This window comes from Nuphar pumila, chromosome 6, assembly GCF_984573655.1.
Source record: "Nuphar pumila chromosome 6, dmNupPumi1.hap1.1, whole genome shotgun sequence".
Taxonomy (NCBI): Eukaryota; Viridiplantae; Streptophyta; class Magnoliopsida; order Nymphaeales; family Nymphaeaceae; genus Nuphar; species Nuphar pumila.
The window spans coordinates 19,241,961-19,257,140 of record NC_143254.1 but is presented as its reverse complement, the minus strand read 5'-3'; the positions used below and the strand labels follow the sequence as shown (position 1 = coordinate 19,257,140).

The 15,180-nt window shown below is 40.3% G+C and overlaps 1 protein-coding gene across 1 annotated transcript; it reads right to left on the bottom strand.

The window, feature by feature from the left end:
- Window positions 1-12,885: 12,885 nt before the first annotated feature.
- LOC149834203 (zinc finger protein 6-like) lies at window positions 12,886-13,635 on the bottom strand. Its single transcript, XM_090009308.1, has one exon. It carries the CDS (start codon window positions 13,633-13,635, stop codon window positions 12,886-12,888), a length of 750 nt encoding a protein of 249 aa, XP_089865434.1.
- Between the last annotated feature and the right edge of the window lie 1,545 nt (window positions 13,636-15,180).

Below are 15,180 nucleotides of genomic sequence, written 5' to 3'. Positions count from 1 at the left end.
GAGAAAGTATTTTGATTGCTGTTTATCTATTGAATCGATTGCCATCTCATCCTTTTTAAGATAAAATTCCTTATTTGATACTATAAGGATGTGTCCCCAAATATGACCATTTAAGAATTTTTGGATGCCTATGCTTTGCTACTAACATGCACATAACTCACAAATTTGATGTGTACACCACAAAGTGTATATTTTTGGGTTACCCCTATGGGCAAACATCTTACAATGCATATGATTTAGAAAATGAAAGGGTTTTCATAAGTTGAGATGTCAAGTTCAATGAATTTGAGTTTTCGTTCAAAGTTCAGAGTGGGTTCGAGAATGATGGTAACATGGTTATTCCCTTGCCAATTCATGACATATCTATGAAAGACTTCTAAAACCTTTCATGCGATGAGGGACACTCTCAAGGCACCCCAGATACTAACATACAATCCTCAAAATTATCCAATCTAGATCCAACTGAGTATCCAATCGAAGTCAGTGACCCATACACCCAAGCACAATCATCCTGTTTTCCTTTTGATTTCCAACCTCATAGGTCTTCACGACCACGAATCCCGCCTAGACACATCAAGAATTATTGATGCTTTCTGACTCCACCCGTTTTCAAACCAAGTTCGTTGAGTGATGGAATTGCTAGAACAAAATGTACTCATCATCTCATTCTTTCTTATCTTGTAGACAAAAATTTATCTCATTCACACAAAGCTTTTCTTTTCAATCTGATTCAAAACCAAGAACCAACTAGTTTCTTTCAAGTAATGCAGGACCCAAAGTGGCAAGAAGCCATGAAAGCCGATATTCAAGCGTTGGAAGAGAATGAAACTTGGACACTCACCAGCTTACCACCAGAAAAAGACCCCATTGGGTGTAAATGGGTCTACATGGTTAAGTTTAAATCTTATGGATCTGTTGAACAATATAAAGCTCGCCGGGTTGCCAAGGGCTATAATCAAACAAAATGAGTGGATTATAATGAGACATTTGCTCATGTTGCAAAGGTAGATACTATTAGATGTATTCTGGCTATCACTGCTATACAAAATTGACATTTATTTCAAGTAGATGTCAACAATGCATTCCTTCACGGGGATTTACAAGAAGAAGTTTACATGAGATTACCATTTGGATTCTCATGATAGGGGGAGAATGTTGTCAGTCAGTTAAATAAGTCCATTTATGAACTTAATAGTCGTCTCAAAATTGGTTCTCTAAATTATCCGAACTTTTCAAGGAGATAGGGTATTCACAATCAAAGGCAAATTATTCATTCTTTTTCCAAAATCAACATAGTAGGCAAGTTATTCGTTGTTGTTTACGTTAATGATATCATCATTGCTGGTGACAACCTTGAAGGATGTGTTATAAGGCAGTCAAAAAACTTTCAAAGTGATGAAATCATGCTTGTATGTGTTCTAAGGTTGTCAAAAAACTTTCATAGTAATTCGATCATCCATATATGTGTTATAAGGCAGTCAAAAAACTTTCATAGTAATGAAATCATGCTTATATGTGTTCTAAGGTTGTCAAAAAACTTTCATAGTAATTCAATCATGCATATATGTATTATAAGGCAATCAAAAAACTTTCATAGTGATGAAATCATGCTTATATGTGTTCTAAGGTGGTCAAATATTTTTTATAGTGATTCAATCATTTATACATGTGTTCTAATGCTATCAATAAAAATTCATAGTGATGAAATCATGCATATATGTATTCAATCATGCATATACTAGCTTGAAATCTAACGACATGAAATAAATGACATGAAACTTTATACCTAACGGGCACCAGGGCTCATGTTTAATGCAAACAAAGTTTTTCTGTCCCGAAAAAAGTTGCACAACACATTATGGACAAGGTTGGGAATGACTTCATGTAAAAAGTCACGCATTATGTCCTGAAGAAGCTGGTAGACACCATCCTAAGAAACAACAGGGTCAATCTAACAGTGGGAGTTGATGCTGGCGGGAGAACTTTGAGAGCCCTAGCTGCAGGAGGCAACGACTGGTGTATTGTTCATGTTACTCCGAAACCTGAACACTCGACCCTTTTTGGGTTCACCGATTGCAGTCACCCATGCTGCAGGATCAAAAGGCGGATGCTGAGTGGAGTCATCGTCATATCACTCTACCATCTGCTGCTCGTATGACTCTTACAAAGTAATGATTACAATATGAATTAATAATTAAAAATTATAATATTTATGATAATGTAATTCATGGTAACTTGTATATTACAATGTTTATTAATACAATAAATATATACTGTTGTCGCTCTCACTTTTTCTGATACAAACTCTCATGTAATCTTACGTTTATGTGTTTTAACAAACATATCCTTATAAGGCACAATGTTTCTTTTTTTCGGCTTCCTGTAAGGTTAAATGATAAAAAAATCAATTAAAAAGTATGCAAAAATACTTATAAATTTGACAATATATATATTGATGAGTTATCATTTTCTTCTGGTGGCTCCCAAAAGTCCTAGATTCACTTATGTGTAGATGGACATCAGGCATCTTCGCTCGGTTTTGTGCAGCCTTTGCTGAGCAGTTTTGAAATTCATGGATGGATCACTTGTAGTACATTGCATCCCAATAATCTATTCTAATAGTAGAAGGGTCATGGCCCTTCCACTGCAGTGAATCATCTATCCCCACCAACTGCTTTTATTGCTGCAGTCTTCATATTGTGCAACATGTCGGCAAATAGACTGACAGCCACTTTCTGCCACACTAGCCTCACGTCCTGCTCCTCCTTCGCAGTCGCGAAGCGATTCGAATCCTACAAATAATTTCAAAAAGTTAGTACATATGACTATAATAAAAAATTAAATATGAAATACATTAGCTATGATAATTGATTGTATACCATGAATGAAGATCATAATCTTTCCAACACCTCCTTTGGGTACTCTTTTCATTGAGTGACCGGTCCTAGAAGATGCTGAACTAGTGACTTTCTAATTTCTCGTATTACTTCTTGTGGCTCGAACCTCGCATTTGGGATCCTATAAAGACGATTAACAAGTAACAAATTTTATATCAACATATAAGCAAAAACATAATGAATTCCTATATTTAAATTTAACACAAAGACATCTGCCTAATGATGTTCCACAACCTCCACTTGGTCCTCGACCACTGGGTGCTCGACCAATGTGACCTCCATAAACCATATTATAACAAATAAAAATATTATTTGGATCAGTTACATAACTCTTGATCTTATCATGAACATGACATATGCATGAAATATAAAGATTTAAAGGTCCTACATGAATCAGTTTTATAACTATGCATGAACTGTGCATGTACATGCTAAGTATGCATGAAATATAACATGATATGCAATTCTATGAACATGGATACATAATCGGATAAAAAATAACTTTATGCAAGCATGCATACAGTCACATCAAACATGATAATTCATTCAAATCATTCATTGTAAATCTTCAAGTTGTTATAAGAAGTTTATGCTTTCTCTCTCTTTTTATGATTGTACTTGTGCGTATTTGTGAGACTACGCCTGTGCTCCTCATTGTGTACCCTTGTGTTGTGTGTTCATGTTGGTTTTCTTGACTCGTAAGACTGACCTAATTGGGACCACCAAGTGTTGCACAATGCTTTCAATAAGCCTATGACAATTGATACCATAGCCTACTCGAGAACTGGGAGAAGGAAAGAGGAGTATCCATCGAAACCCTCATCGCTTGTTTGAGTTTGATAATGGACTTCGAGTTAAGGGAACTCCTTGAAAAGGTCCACAAAGGAAAAAAAAGGTAGAGAAGAAAAAATTTGACATGCAGGCGGTAGAGGTGTCCCACCTAAAAGAAATGGTCAGCCTCATAGAGAAATGGGTGACCAAGGTTGCAAAAAGAGTAACAAAATTATCGGGAGATGTCTGTGCATGTGCCAACATGGTTGAGAGGGCACATGATGAATTCAGAAAGTTAGATGGTGATGTGAGGGTTGATGTCGATGAGTTGAGGGCTACAGTCAAAGAACTAACAGATCGGTTGAGTACACATGAGATTAAAATACGAGATTTTTTAGAAAGATACATAGTCTTAGAAATAATGTTGGGGAACGAAATTGGTGGCATGGGTAATGTCGAAAACCTTGAAAATAATGTAAATGGTGGAAACACAATGATGATCCGACGCAAAAGACCTAAACTAAAGCTGGTCGAGCTAACAAATTTCAAAGGTGAAAGAGACACCAGGATCTTGGAAAATTGGTTGTGGGACATGGAACAATTCTTTGATCAGGCTAAGATTGAAGACGATGCTGATCAAATTTGTACAACGACTAGGTATTGTATGGTGGAGGACACAATATCAAAGCATGAAACAAGAAAGATTAATGATTACGTCGTGAGATGACTTTAAAAGAGAAATGAGAGAATATTTTCTTTCGTATAATGTTAAGGAGATTGCTCACGACAAACTGATGGCACTGAGGCATACATGGACCATTCAGGAATACGTAGTTGCATACTTATCTGCAATGCTCGATATAGAAGAATTGGCTGAGATGAATCGTATCTATTTCTTCAAAAGGGAATTAAAGTACTGGGCTCAACAAGAGTTAACTCAGATGAAGCCTACTAACCTTGTCAGTGCTATGACGGTGGCAGAACAGATGGTCGATTACCCTCCCCGTGGGAGACCTCAAACAAGGCCGTTCTACAGGGACAACCGGGGTAATGCAATAGGTGGCCAAGGGGAGAATTAGTATCAATCACCTCCTCATGACCAAAGGAATCAGAATCAAGCATGGTCAAAAGGACTCTTAGAAAATTGACGAGCACCACCAAACTAACACCCAAGATATCCCCCAAACCCCCGGTGTTGGCACTGTAGTGAAAATCACTTCGCATGAGAATGCCCGAACCAAAAACAAGGAATTCAAGGAAATACGAAAAGAAGGACCACCAATGTTATCAAAGTAGAAGAAGGACCCACTAAAGAGGAAACCAAAATGGGGGCCCTATAGAGGGTGAATGCAATAGAGGGGTCCACCTCTACAACGTCCATAGTTAAAATTGAATTGATGTATTTGGAAGTGACTATCAATAGAAGGGCTAGCAACATGATGGTCGATACAGGCGCAAAACACTTCTTCATTGCTCAAGATGAAGCAAGAAGGCTAGGCTTGGGATGGGATCAGAAAGTCAGTCACATGAAGGCAATGAATTTGGCCACACAACCCATCTTGAGAGTATCTAGGAATATAGCAGTTGGGGCCGGGAAGTGGATTGGTAGAACTGAGCTTTTCGATTGCTCCGCTGGATGATTTCAAGGTACTTTTAGGTATGGAGTTCCTATGAGCGAGTAAAGTCGTACCAATGCCACACCTGGATTATAGTCAACTTCATGGGTGAGGAGTCCCCGTGCATGATCCCCACTTTAACATCGTCACCATCGAATGTTCGTGTGGTTTCTGCCCTACAAATTAAGAGGGGCCTCCAACAAGGCGATCAAACATTCTTCATAGCAATGCGAGAAGAGGAAGGAGTGAAGCCTTTTGAGGATATTCTGTTACCAATCATTGCATTATTAGAAGAGTTTTGGGAGACAATACCCTATGAGTTGCCAAGGAACTTACCACCACGAAGAGAAGTTGATCATCAAATAGAGTCAGTGCCAGGTGTGAGACCTTCTGCCATGATGTCGTACATGATGTCTCCGCCAAAATTAGAAGAGCTTAGAAGACAACTTGATGAAATATTAGGTGATGGAATCATCTGACCATTGAAAGCGCCCTTTGGGGCCCCTGATGGGTCTAAGAGATTATGAGTAGATTATAAGGCACTCGACAAGTTGACTATAAATAATAAATATCCTTTGCTCCTAATTTTTGATTTGTTCGACCAGTTGGGAGAAGCTTGAGTTTTCTCAAAATTGGACTTGCGATCAGGATATTGGCAAGTTAGGATTAAGGAAGGAGACAAGGCCAAGACCACGTGTGTTATGCGATATGGTTCCTTCGAGTTTTTGGTGATGCCCTTTGGCTTGATAAATGCTTCTGCAACTTTCTCTACTTTAATAAATTAGATATGTTATTCATACTTTAATCGGTTTGTCATCGTATATCTAGACTACATCGTTGTTTATAGCCAGAACATGGATGAACATGTGCACCATCTATGCGTGGTGTTTCAGACCTTGAAGAGCAACGACTTGTATGTTAAGAGAGAAAAGTGCATGTTTAGCCAGAAAGAGATCAGTTTCCTAGGTCATGTGGTTGAGGATAACTGTCTAAGGATGGACTGCTAGAAGGTGAAAGTCATTTAGATTTTAGAAGTTTCAACCAAGGTTCATAAGCTTCGATCCTTTTTGGGATTGACAGACTACTATTGTCAGTTCATCGTAGGTTATTCTACAATTGTGACATCACTAACAGAACAAATAAGAAGTGGGAATGACAAGAAGGGTGCCATGAAGCATTGAAGGAAGCCATGACGAGAGAACCAATATTATAGCTACCCAACCAGGAGAAGCCATTTGAAGTGTATACAAATGCCTCAGATTTTGTTATTTGAGGTGTGTTGATGCAGGATGGATATCCTATAGCTTTCAAGAGTAAGAAGCTAAACAATGCTAAGTGGCGATATATGGTACACAAAAGAGAAATGACCACTATTATCCATTGCCTACGCACCTGGAGGCACTATCTTTTGGGTTCATTGTTCGTTGTCTACATAGACAACATCGCCACGAGCTACTTTCAGACCCAGAAGAAGCTCAGTCCTAAATAAACTCGGTGGCATGAATTCTTGGTTGAGTTTGACATGATTTTAGAGTATAAGCCTGGTAGGACTAATGTAGTGGCGAACACCCTAAATAGGAAGGCCGAGTTGGTGGTTGTGGTTGAAGATGATATTGTGAGAACAAGACCTCATAGTGACCTCCTTGACAGGATTCAGGAGGGCTTGCGAGAAGTCCCCATGGCACATCTCTTTTCTTTGGTGAAAGAGAAGAAGACGAGGCAATTTTGGCAACAAGTACTACTTATGACAATAAGAAGTCAGGTATATGTGCCTCGATGGGGATCCTTGCATTAAGAGATACTGAAGAAGTGTCACAACTCTCTCTGGGCTAGACACCCAAGACAAGAAAGAACATTTGCATTGATTCAACGGATATACTATTGGCCACAGATGCATGATGGCGTAGACGGTTACATACACACTTGCCTGATCTATCAACAAGATAAGGTCATCAATCATAAGCCTGTGGGATTATTAGAACCTTTCTCTATTCCAAGTCGACCATGGGAGAGTATATCAATAGACTTCATCATGAGTTTGCCGAAGACAGAATGGTACATCATATTCATCATGGTTGATAGATTCTCTAAATATGCAACTTTGCACCTACTCTCACCAATTGTTCGGTTGAAGACATTGCCCGACTTTTTGTGAAGCAGATGGTCAAGTATTGCAACATCTCCAAAAGAATTATCAGTGATTACGATGTTTGTTTCACGAGCAAGTTTTGGAGAGAAGTCTTGCAATTATTGGGATCTGAACTACATTTCTCTGCTAATTTTCATCTGCAAACGGATGGCCAAACAAAGCACATTAATGGCATATTAGAATTGTGGCACTTTGCTAGTGCAAATAAGAAGAATTAGATGGAGTTGTTGGACATCACTTAGTTTTTCTACAATCTTCAAAAGAGCGAATCGTTAGGGCATAATACCTTCAAGATTGTGACAAGGCAACAACCACAAACACCACACTCTATAGTGGCTCAAGATTGAGGCAAGGTGTCCTTCAAATATAACTTTGTTAAGAACTGGCATGACCAAACTCAATTGGCAAAGACATTTCTATATAAAGCTGCTAAGCGGATGAAGAAGTAGGTAGATCAAAACCGCTGACCAACTAAATTTTGAATCAGGGATAAGGTGTTAGTCAAATTATACCCCAAAAGAACAACTATTTTTCGAGGACACCATCGATGACTCATTCAAAAGTATGATGTACCATTTGTCATTCTTCAAAGGATCAAAAAATTGGCATACAATCTAGATCTTCCCGCCAACTTTCAAGTCCACTCAGTCTTTCACGTATGAAATCTGAAGCCCTTCAATGATGATGAAGAAGTTCCCAACTGTAGCCTATCTCAATGAGCTCCATCATCAACTCCATCCTCAACCTCCAAAGAAGTTGAGTTCATTATGGATCATGTCCACAACTATCTTGGAGAAGTGAAGAAGTGTCTTGTGAAGTGCAAAAGATTATCAGAGAATGATGCCAGTTGAGAGACTCACACAACATTCACCAGTTTTAGCAGTCGATTGAAGAATACCACCAGTAGATAGTGCCAAGGATGGTGCCTGTTTAGGCGAATAAGCGTTTCAGACCACCATGTTTTATTTTTTTCCTAATGTAAATACCTCTTTGGCAGTTTATAGTGCTTATGAATGGCCTTTGGCCTAAGATCTTCTAGTTTTGTTGTAATAGCAGGTCCTTACCCCCCTCCCCTTTTTCTCTAAATCTTCAAGTTGTTATAAGAAGTTGATGCTTTCTCTCTCTGTGATTGTGCATGTGTGTATTTGCCAGACTATGCCCATGCTCCTGTTGGGATCGTGCACCCTTGTGCTGTGTTTGTGTTGGTTTTTTTGACTTGTAAGTCTGACCTGGTTGGGACCACTAGGTGCTGCACGATGCTTCCAACAAGCTTGAGTGTTAGGGGAAATACCACCACCTATGATTTTTTTTTTTTTGAAAGAGACCACCACCTATGATTTTTTTTTTTAAAGAGACCACCACCTATGATTCATAGCTCCCAAACATAGCCTCAATTTCTTGGAAATGATATTGGTAGAAATTAATTCATCGAGAAAAAGAGGAGAGGACATCTCTCGAAAGTAGTACGTGTAAAAACTCATAAGAGAACCAGTGTTTCAAGTATTTTCCCAAGGGTCGTTTGTTACAAGGTGAAGGTGTGAAACCTCTTCACACATAAGGCCCACTTCCTGCGAAAGAGGCTCGCCAGGGGGGTGGTGCGATGCGACCCCGTGAAAACGACCATTAAATGACGTCAGTCCAGCTGCTCCCGCACCTGCTCCTAACAGAGGCGTTTGTTTCAGTCCCCGTGGGAAACAGTCCCGTTTCATACGAAAGTTGCCCAAAGCAGGTTATATGTTCCCCCCCCGATGATTCACTGAATCCCACGTCTGTGTTCGGGGCTTTGAATGAGCACCACGTATACAAGCACATGGGGCTCGTATTCCCGTGTATGTTGACATAACTTTGCATCGGACTCTGGTGTTGTTGCAAAGACTTAAGTACCCTTTATTGCTATTCTTCTCATAAAGTGATGGTTTGAGAAAATGACAAAAATGCCTTTCATTCAAAAAAGAAAAAACAAATAGTTCAAAAAAAGGACAAACATGTCCTCCATCCAGAAAGTCGAGGATGATGTTGACTCTTCAAAGTCTTCTTCTTTTTCTGTTCAAAAAAAGGACAAACATGTTTTCTTCTTCTTTCTCCGTAAAACACTGTAAAACCCTTTCTCTCTCTAGAGAAGAAATCAAGGGAAACAAAGAGTTCTTCCTGGAGAAGGCCATGAACATCAACCCTCTCACTCTCTCTCCCTTCTCTCTCTACTTCTGTGCACATCCAACAGACGATCCTACATTGCTGCATCGTCATCTTTTTCTTCTTCCTTCTTCGTAAAACACTGTAAAACCCTCTCTCTCTGTAGAGAAGAAATCAAGAGAGGTAAAGGGTTCCTCCTGGAGAAGGCCATGAACACCAACCCTCTCACTCTCTCTCCCTTCTCTCTCTACTTGTGTGCCTGATTTAGAGTTTTTGCCCTTACAGGAGGGGGGTCCGGGGGCTCCCCCTCGGCGCGGACCCCGCTGCGCAGTCAGCGGGCGGGGGGTCCAGGGGGGGCCGCCCCTGGCGGGGGGCAGCGCCCTCCGGACCAAATTTTTTTTGGGGCTTCCAACAATGATTTCTAGTATTATCGGGCTTTCCTACAGCAATTTGTAGTATTATCGGGCTTTTCTAATTTGCGAAAGACACTACAAATCGCTATAGCGATTTGCGAAAGACACTACAAATCGCTATAGCGTTTCACGATTTACGGAAGACACTACAAATGCTACTAATTGCTGTAGGAAAGCCCGATAATACTACAAATCATTGTTGGAAGCCCCAAAAAAATTTTGGTCCGGAGGGCGCTGCCTGGGGGGAGCCCCCGGACCCCCCTCCTGTAAGGGCAAAAACTCTAAATCAGGCACACAAGTAGAGAGAGAAGGGAGAGAGAGTGAGAGGGTTGGTGTTCATGGCCTTCTCCAGGAGGAACCCTTTACCTCTCTTGATTTCTTCTCTACAGAGAGAAAGGGTTTTACAGTGTTTTACGAAGAAGGAAGAAGAAAAAGATGACGATGCAGCAATGTAGGATCGTCTGTTGGATGTGCACAGAAGTAGAGAGAGAAGGGAGAGAGAGTGAGAGGGTTGATGTTCATGGCCTTCTCCAGGAAGAACTCTTTGTTTCCCTTGATTTCTTCTCTAGAGAGAGAAAGGGTTTTACAGTGTTTTACGGAGAAAGAAGAAGAAAACATGTTTGTCCTTTTTTTGAACAGAAAAAGAAGAAGACTTTGAAGAGTCAACATCATCCTCGACTTTCTGGATGGAGGACATGTTTGTCCTTTTTTTGAACTATTTGTTTTTTCTTTTTTGAATGAAAGGCATTTTTGTCATTTTCTCAAACCATCACTTTATGAGAAGAATAGCAATAAAGGGTACTTAAGTCTTTGCAACAACACCAGAGTCCGATGCAAAGTTATGTCAACATACACGGGAATACGAGCCCCATGTGCTTGTATACGTGGTGCTCATTCAAAGCCTCGAACACAGACGTGGGATTCAGTGAATCATCGGGGGCGAACATACACAACCCTCTCAAAGTTGCCTGTTTCGTATGACCTTGGGGGGGAGGATTGAAACCGACACTCCCAAAATAGTTGTATATCCAGAATTCAATGGAAATTCTTGTGCGTCTTGAATGTACTGAGTACTAACTGTATGCATTAAATTCACCGGAGACCGTGCTGCATAAAGTTAAAGAGTCCCGGTGTCTACGCCCATTACGTGCATACATTACATGAGGCCAAGATTAACTCAAAATTTCAAAAATGGATTCGTCTAGCTTTAGAGAGGGTGGTGGTTGCTGCTGCAAGCTGGATAATTGGATGCTTATATGACACCAATCATGATGCACCAATCACGCAATACCACAGGCATGGACTATTTGTTATAAGATAAAGCAAGGTCGGTGATCCCTGCATGCTAAGCCAAGAATTGGTTGCTCTGCTTTTGTCTTCACTACCATCACAAGTATTGAAGGGCATTTCTCATCAATCAGATTGCGTGTACGTGTGAACGCGTCCACACACACACATGCGCATACGTATGCACACTCACACGCGCACATGCACACATTAAAGCTGGCCCACTAAGTAGATTTTTAGACAACCAACTTCAGATTCGAGGGTCATCCTTGCTTCCACAACACTAAGAGAATTCATTAATTAAAGTAATTGATGGTCCCCAAGTCTCAACCAAATCCCTGACCCGGAAAACACTTTGCTTGTGCTTTCATTGTACTTTCTTTCTATTATATATGGAATTTTGAACTCTTGTGATTTTGTCGCCAAAAACTCTCCACGATATTCCTGATAGAATCACTAGAATATGAGAACTAATGTGTGAGCCGCTATTTTCATGGATTTTTCGTTATTTTCTCTTGAATCTAACAGTAGGAATGCGATCGACATGCTTGGATTTATAAGAACCCACTCTTGAATCATCCGATTTTGATGCATAAACGGGATTTTTTTAAGGTTTTAAAATTAATGGCTCATAATCTTCATAAATATTCAAGCATTAAAAAATCACATTTTTCATCAAAAATACATGATCCAATGGTTAATTCCTAGCAGATTCACCATGCCAAGCACATCCACATGGTTGGATTTGCAAAAAAGTGTTGGAAATGCGGATGTTTCAAGTTTTCATATTTCAGTTCTCATATTCTAGTTACTCATTCCTGATAATATCTCACATTAATAAAAAAATCACCTATTTTTACTATTTCATGATATTATCACAATATTGACACAATCTTATCATTCATTTTCATGTTTTGATTTATTTTTTGTAATACTTTTACTCAAAAACCTAACCTTTCTAAAGAAAACCCCTGAGAACGAGATTTGAGACTATGTTGTATAAAAAGGACCCCATCAATTTATTCAAATGATAGCTGCCCTCTCCCTAAAAGAGTAAAAGGAACGGAACCACATAATTTCTTGAATCAGACAACAATTTGGAATGAAAAAAGAAACATATTAATAATTGTAATTGTACCCTAGGAGGCTTGTAGTGAACCAGATTGTTACCCCGTAAAGAAAACTCGGCCTCATGAACCAGCTATCAACTCTTTTCCAACATGGAGAGATGATATCATCGTATCTCCGGTAGTTTTCTTCCAACATGAATCAGATTTCCACTAGAAGTATGGCATACAGCTATAGATCCAACCTAACTCTTATAATAACATCTTTTCTTCAGAGATCATAAAAAATATATTACTTCAAGTTTACTTCTTTAACAAAGCAAAAAAAAAAAAAATACACAAGTACAACTAGTTGTGAAGTTGACCATTCTGGATGAACTAAGAAGCTGGCTCAATGGAGGTGCAGAGATAAGTACATAGTGCATTCATTCAACATAGAGCTTAGTTAAGGAGTAACCTGAGCCAACCAATTAACCTTGCAGCAGCTCCCATGAGATTAATACATGCTAAGCCTAGTCAAACCAAGTTAAGCAAAGGGTTTCCACATGCAAACTATGCAAGTCTTGAATCATGGTTTCTAGTCATTGTTGCACATGGTGCAAGGCTGAGATGTAGGTCCAGACCGAATTCCTGGTCGGAAAACTCACCTGAAAACTTTGAGAGAGAAGGAAATCCAGCCTTCTTGCTGGAGTATTCACCGGAAAATTCTGACAGACAAGGAGTGATGCATGATTGCTTCGATGGAGAGGGTGACGATGTTGGTACCACAACCTCACCGCTAATCGGCACTGGTGCAACTGGATAAGAGAAGATCGGCTGTTGCACCGGTGTTTCCGGGAACCCGACTGAAGATCGGATGGAAAAACATGAAGGTTCCACTGCATACAGCCAAGGACTGGCACAAGAGGCCGGGATCAATGCCGGGAGACGGTGTCGGTCTTCAATATAGTTTGGCACAAGTCTTGCTCCATGAGGAGACACAAAAGCAGTTGTTGGGATTCCATGCATCCTTAGAGTCCTGCTGGCCTGCACCTGAGCTCTCTTTAGTACTTGCCTCTCTTTCTTGTGAGCATTTTGGTGGCCACCTAAGGCCTGGGAATTGGCAAACTCCCTGAAACAGTATTGGCATTCATATTTCCGGCCATCTCCGGCCGAAACTGCCCCGGATTCCGCCGACACATTGCTGTTAGGCCTTGAATTATTGTTTTCATGGTCTTCTGAAACTTGGAAGCCAAAGATCTTTAGAGAGGAAGGGCTTGGTGTGTCCTTTCCTAGAAGGTGAACTACGGAAGTCTCTGCCATGGTGAAATGAGAGACAATGTTTCCTTTGCTCTATAAATATGTCTATATGATGTCCACTTATTTATTGTTTGGTGAAAGAAACCAAGAACTAAGACTACAAGTTCCAAACACATTCTTATTGGTATTTAAAATACACCAAGTTGGTTGTTGTCCAACCGGAATTGAAGAAAGCAAGGGAAGTTTCTTTAGAAAAACTATTGCTTTGATTTATGTGCAGTAGTCCAAATAGGGGTGGCAATCGGGTCGGGTTGGCGGGTTGGCCTGTCAGCATACCTCAACCCGAACCCGACCCGTTTATTAAACGGGTCGGCTGTGGCAAACACGAACCCGACCCGTTTAATAAATGGGTAACCCGACACGACCCGCCAACCCATTTAATAAATGGGTTGGGTCGGGTAAACGGGTTTTCAGGTTGGCGGGTTGACGGATCGGGTTGGCAGGTAGGCAGGTTGGCGGGTCGGGCAGACGGGTTGGCGGGTTGACCCACCCGCCTAACCCGTTTATTAAACGGGTCAGCCGGGTTGGCGTGTTGGCATACCCCCAACCCGAACCCGACCTGTTTAATAAATGGGTTACGCGGGTCGACCCGTTTATTAAACGGGTTGGCTTAAGCCCAACCCGAACCCGCCTAAGAGGCGGGTTGGCGGGTCGTGTCAGAAATTGCCACCCCTAAATCCAAATTACCCCTATAGGGTTAAAAATGAAATCTTAAACTACAACATGGACAGAGAAGTCAAGAAAACAAAAAAGAAAGGGTCCCACGTTTTAGGCTGCTCAGGCCAATTCAAGTGTCTAGCTTTACTAAGTCTGGCACTTGTGATGTGAGAGACTTGTCAGAAATGCTTAGGAAATTTTTCATTTAGAGAATCACCTTTGGACTCATATGTTAGAAACATCCCTATTTTTTGAAAAGACATTTCAAGACTCAACTTTTAGTTCAAACTGTTAAACTTCAGTTACATCGAGCAAGGTTAACAGTTATATATGTGCTGATGAAGCCTTTGTTCAGCTGTCAGGACGACTCTTGAATGTCACCAAACTGAAGGGATGTCATGAGTTCAAAACTCATGGGAACGCGCCCTTGCCACAAGGTTGAAGCTGCTTGTATTCCCAGGGGAGTAGTGGGGACTTGGGGGTTTTACACAAATGAGCTCGAGAGTGAGGTTGAGGTGGTTTTCTCCAGTTATCCAAAAAAAAGGTTAATGGTGATATAATAAAATTATCAAATTGCCCCATTGTATAATAAGTTAAGCAAGAAATCCATTTTTATAAACGAAGGTTAAAATAGCATTTTATATTGATCTTAACCATGAAATTGACTTCAGGCATCTATCTGACATTTTTATGAAAAAATTGGAACTGAAATGCCTTTACAGAAAGCATGAGCCTTTTGTGGAATATCTTGGGAAAGGTGGGTCGTCAAGGGGATTTCCTCTATTATACATGACGTAAATGAGCGGTTATTCAGGACATGTTAAGCGAAGTTGCCAAGAAATGTGGTCTATCAGTAATCAAACGACACAGACTTTGGATATTTTGCAGAGA

Coding starts and splice junctions, on each gene's coding strand:
- LOC149834203 (XM_090009308.1), bottom strand. CDS start 13,635: ATGGCAGAGACTTCCGTAGTTCACCTTCTAGGAAAGGACACACCAAGC.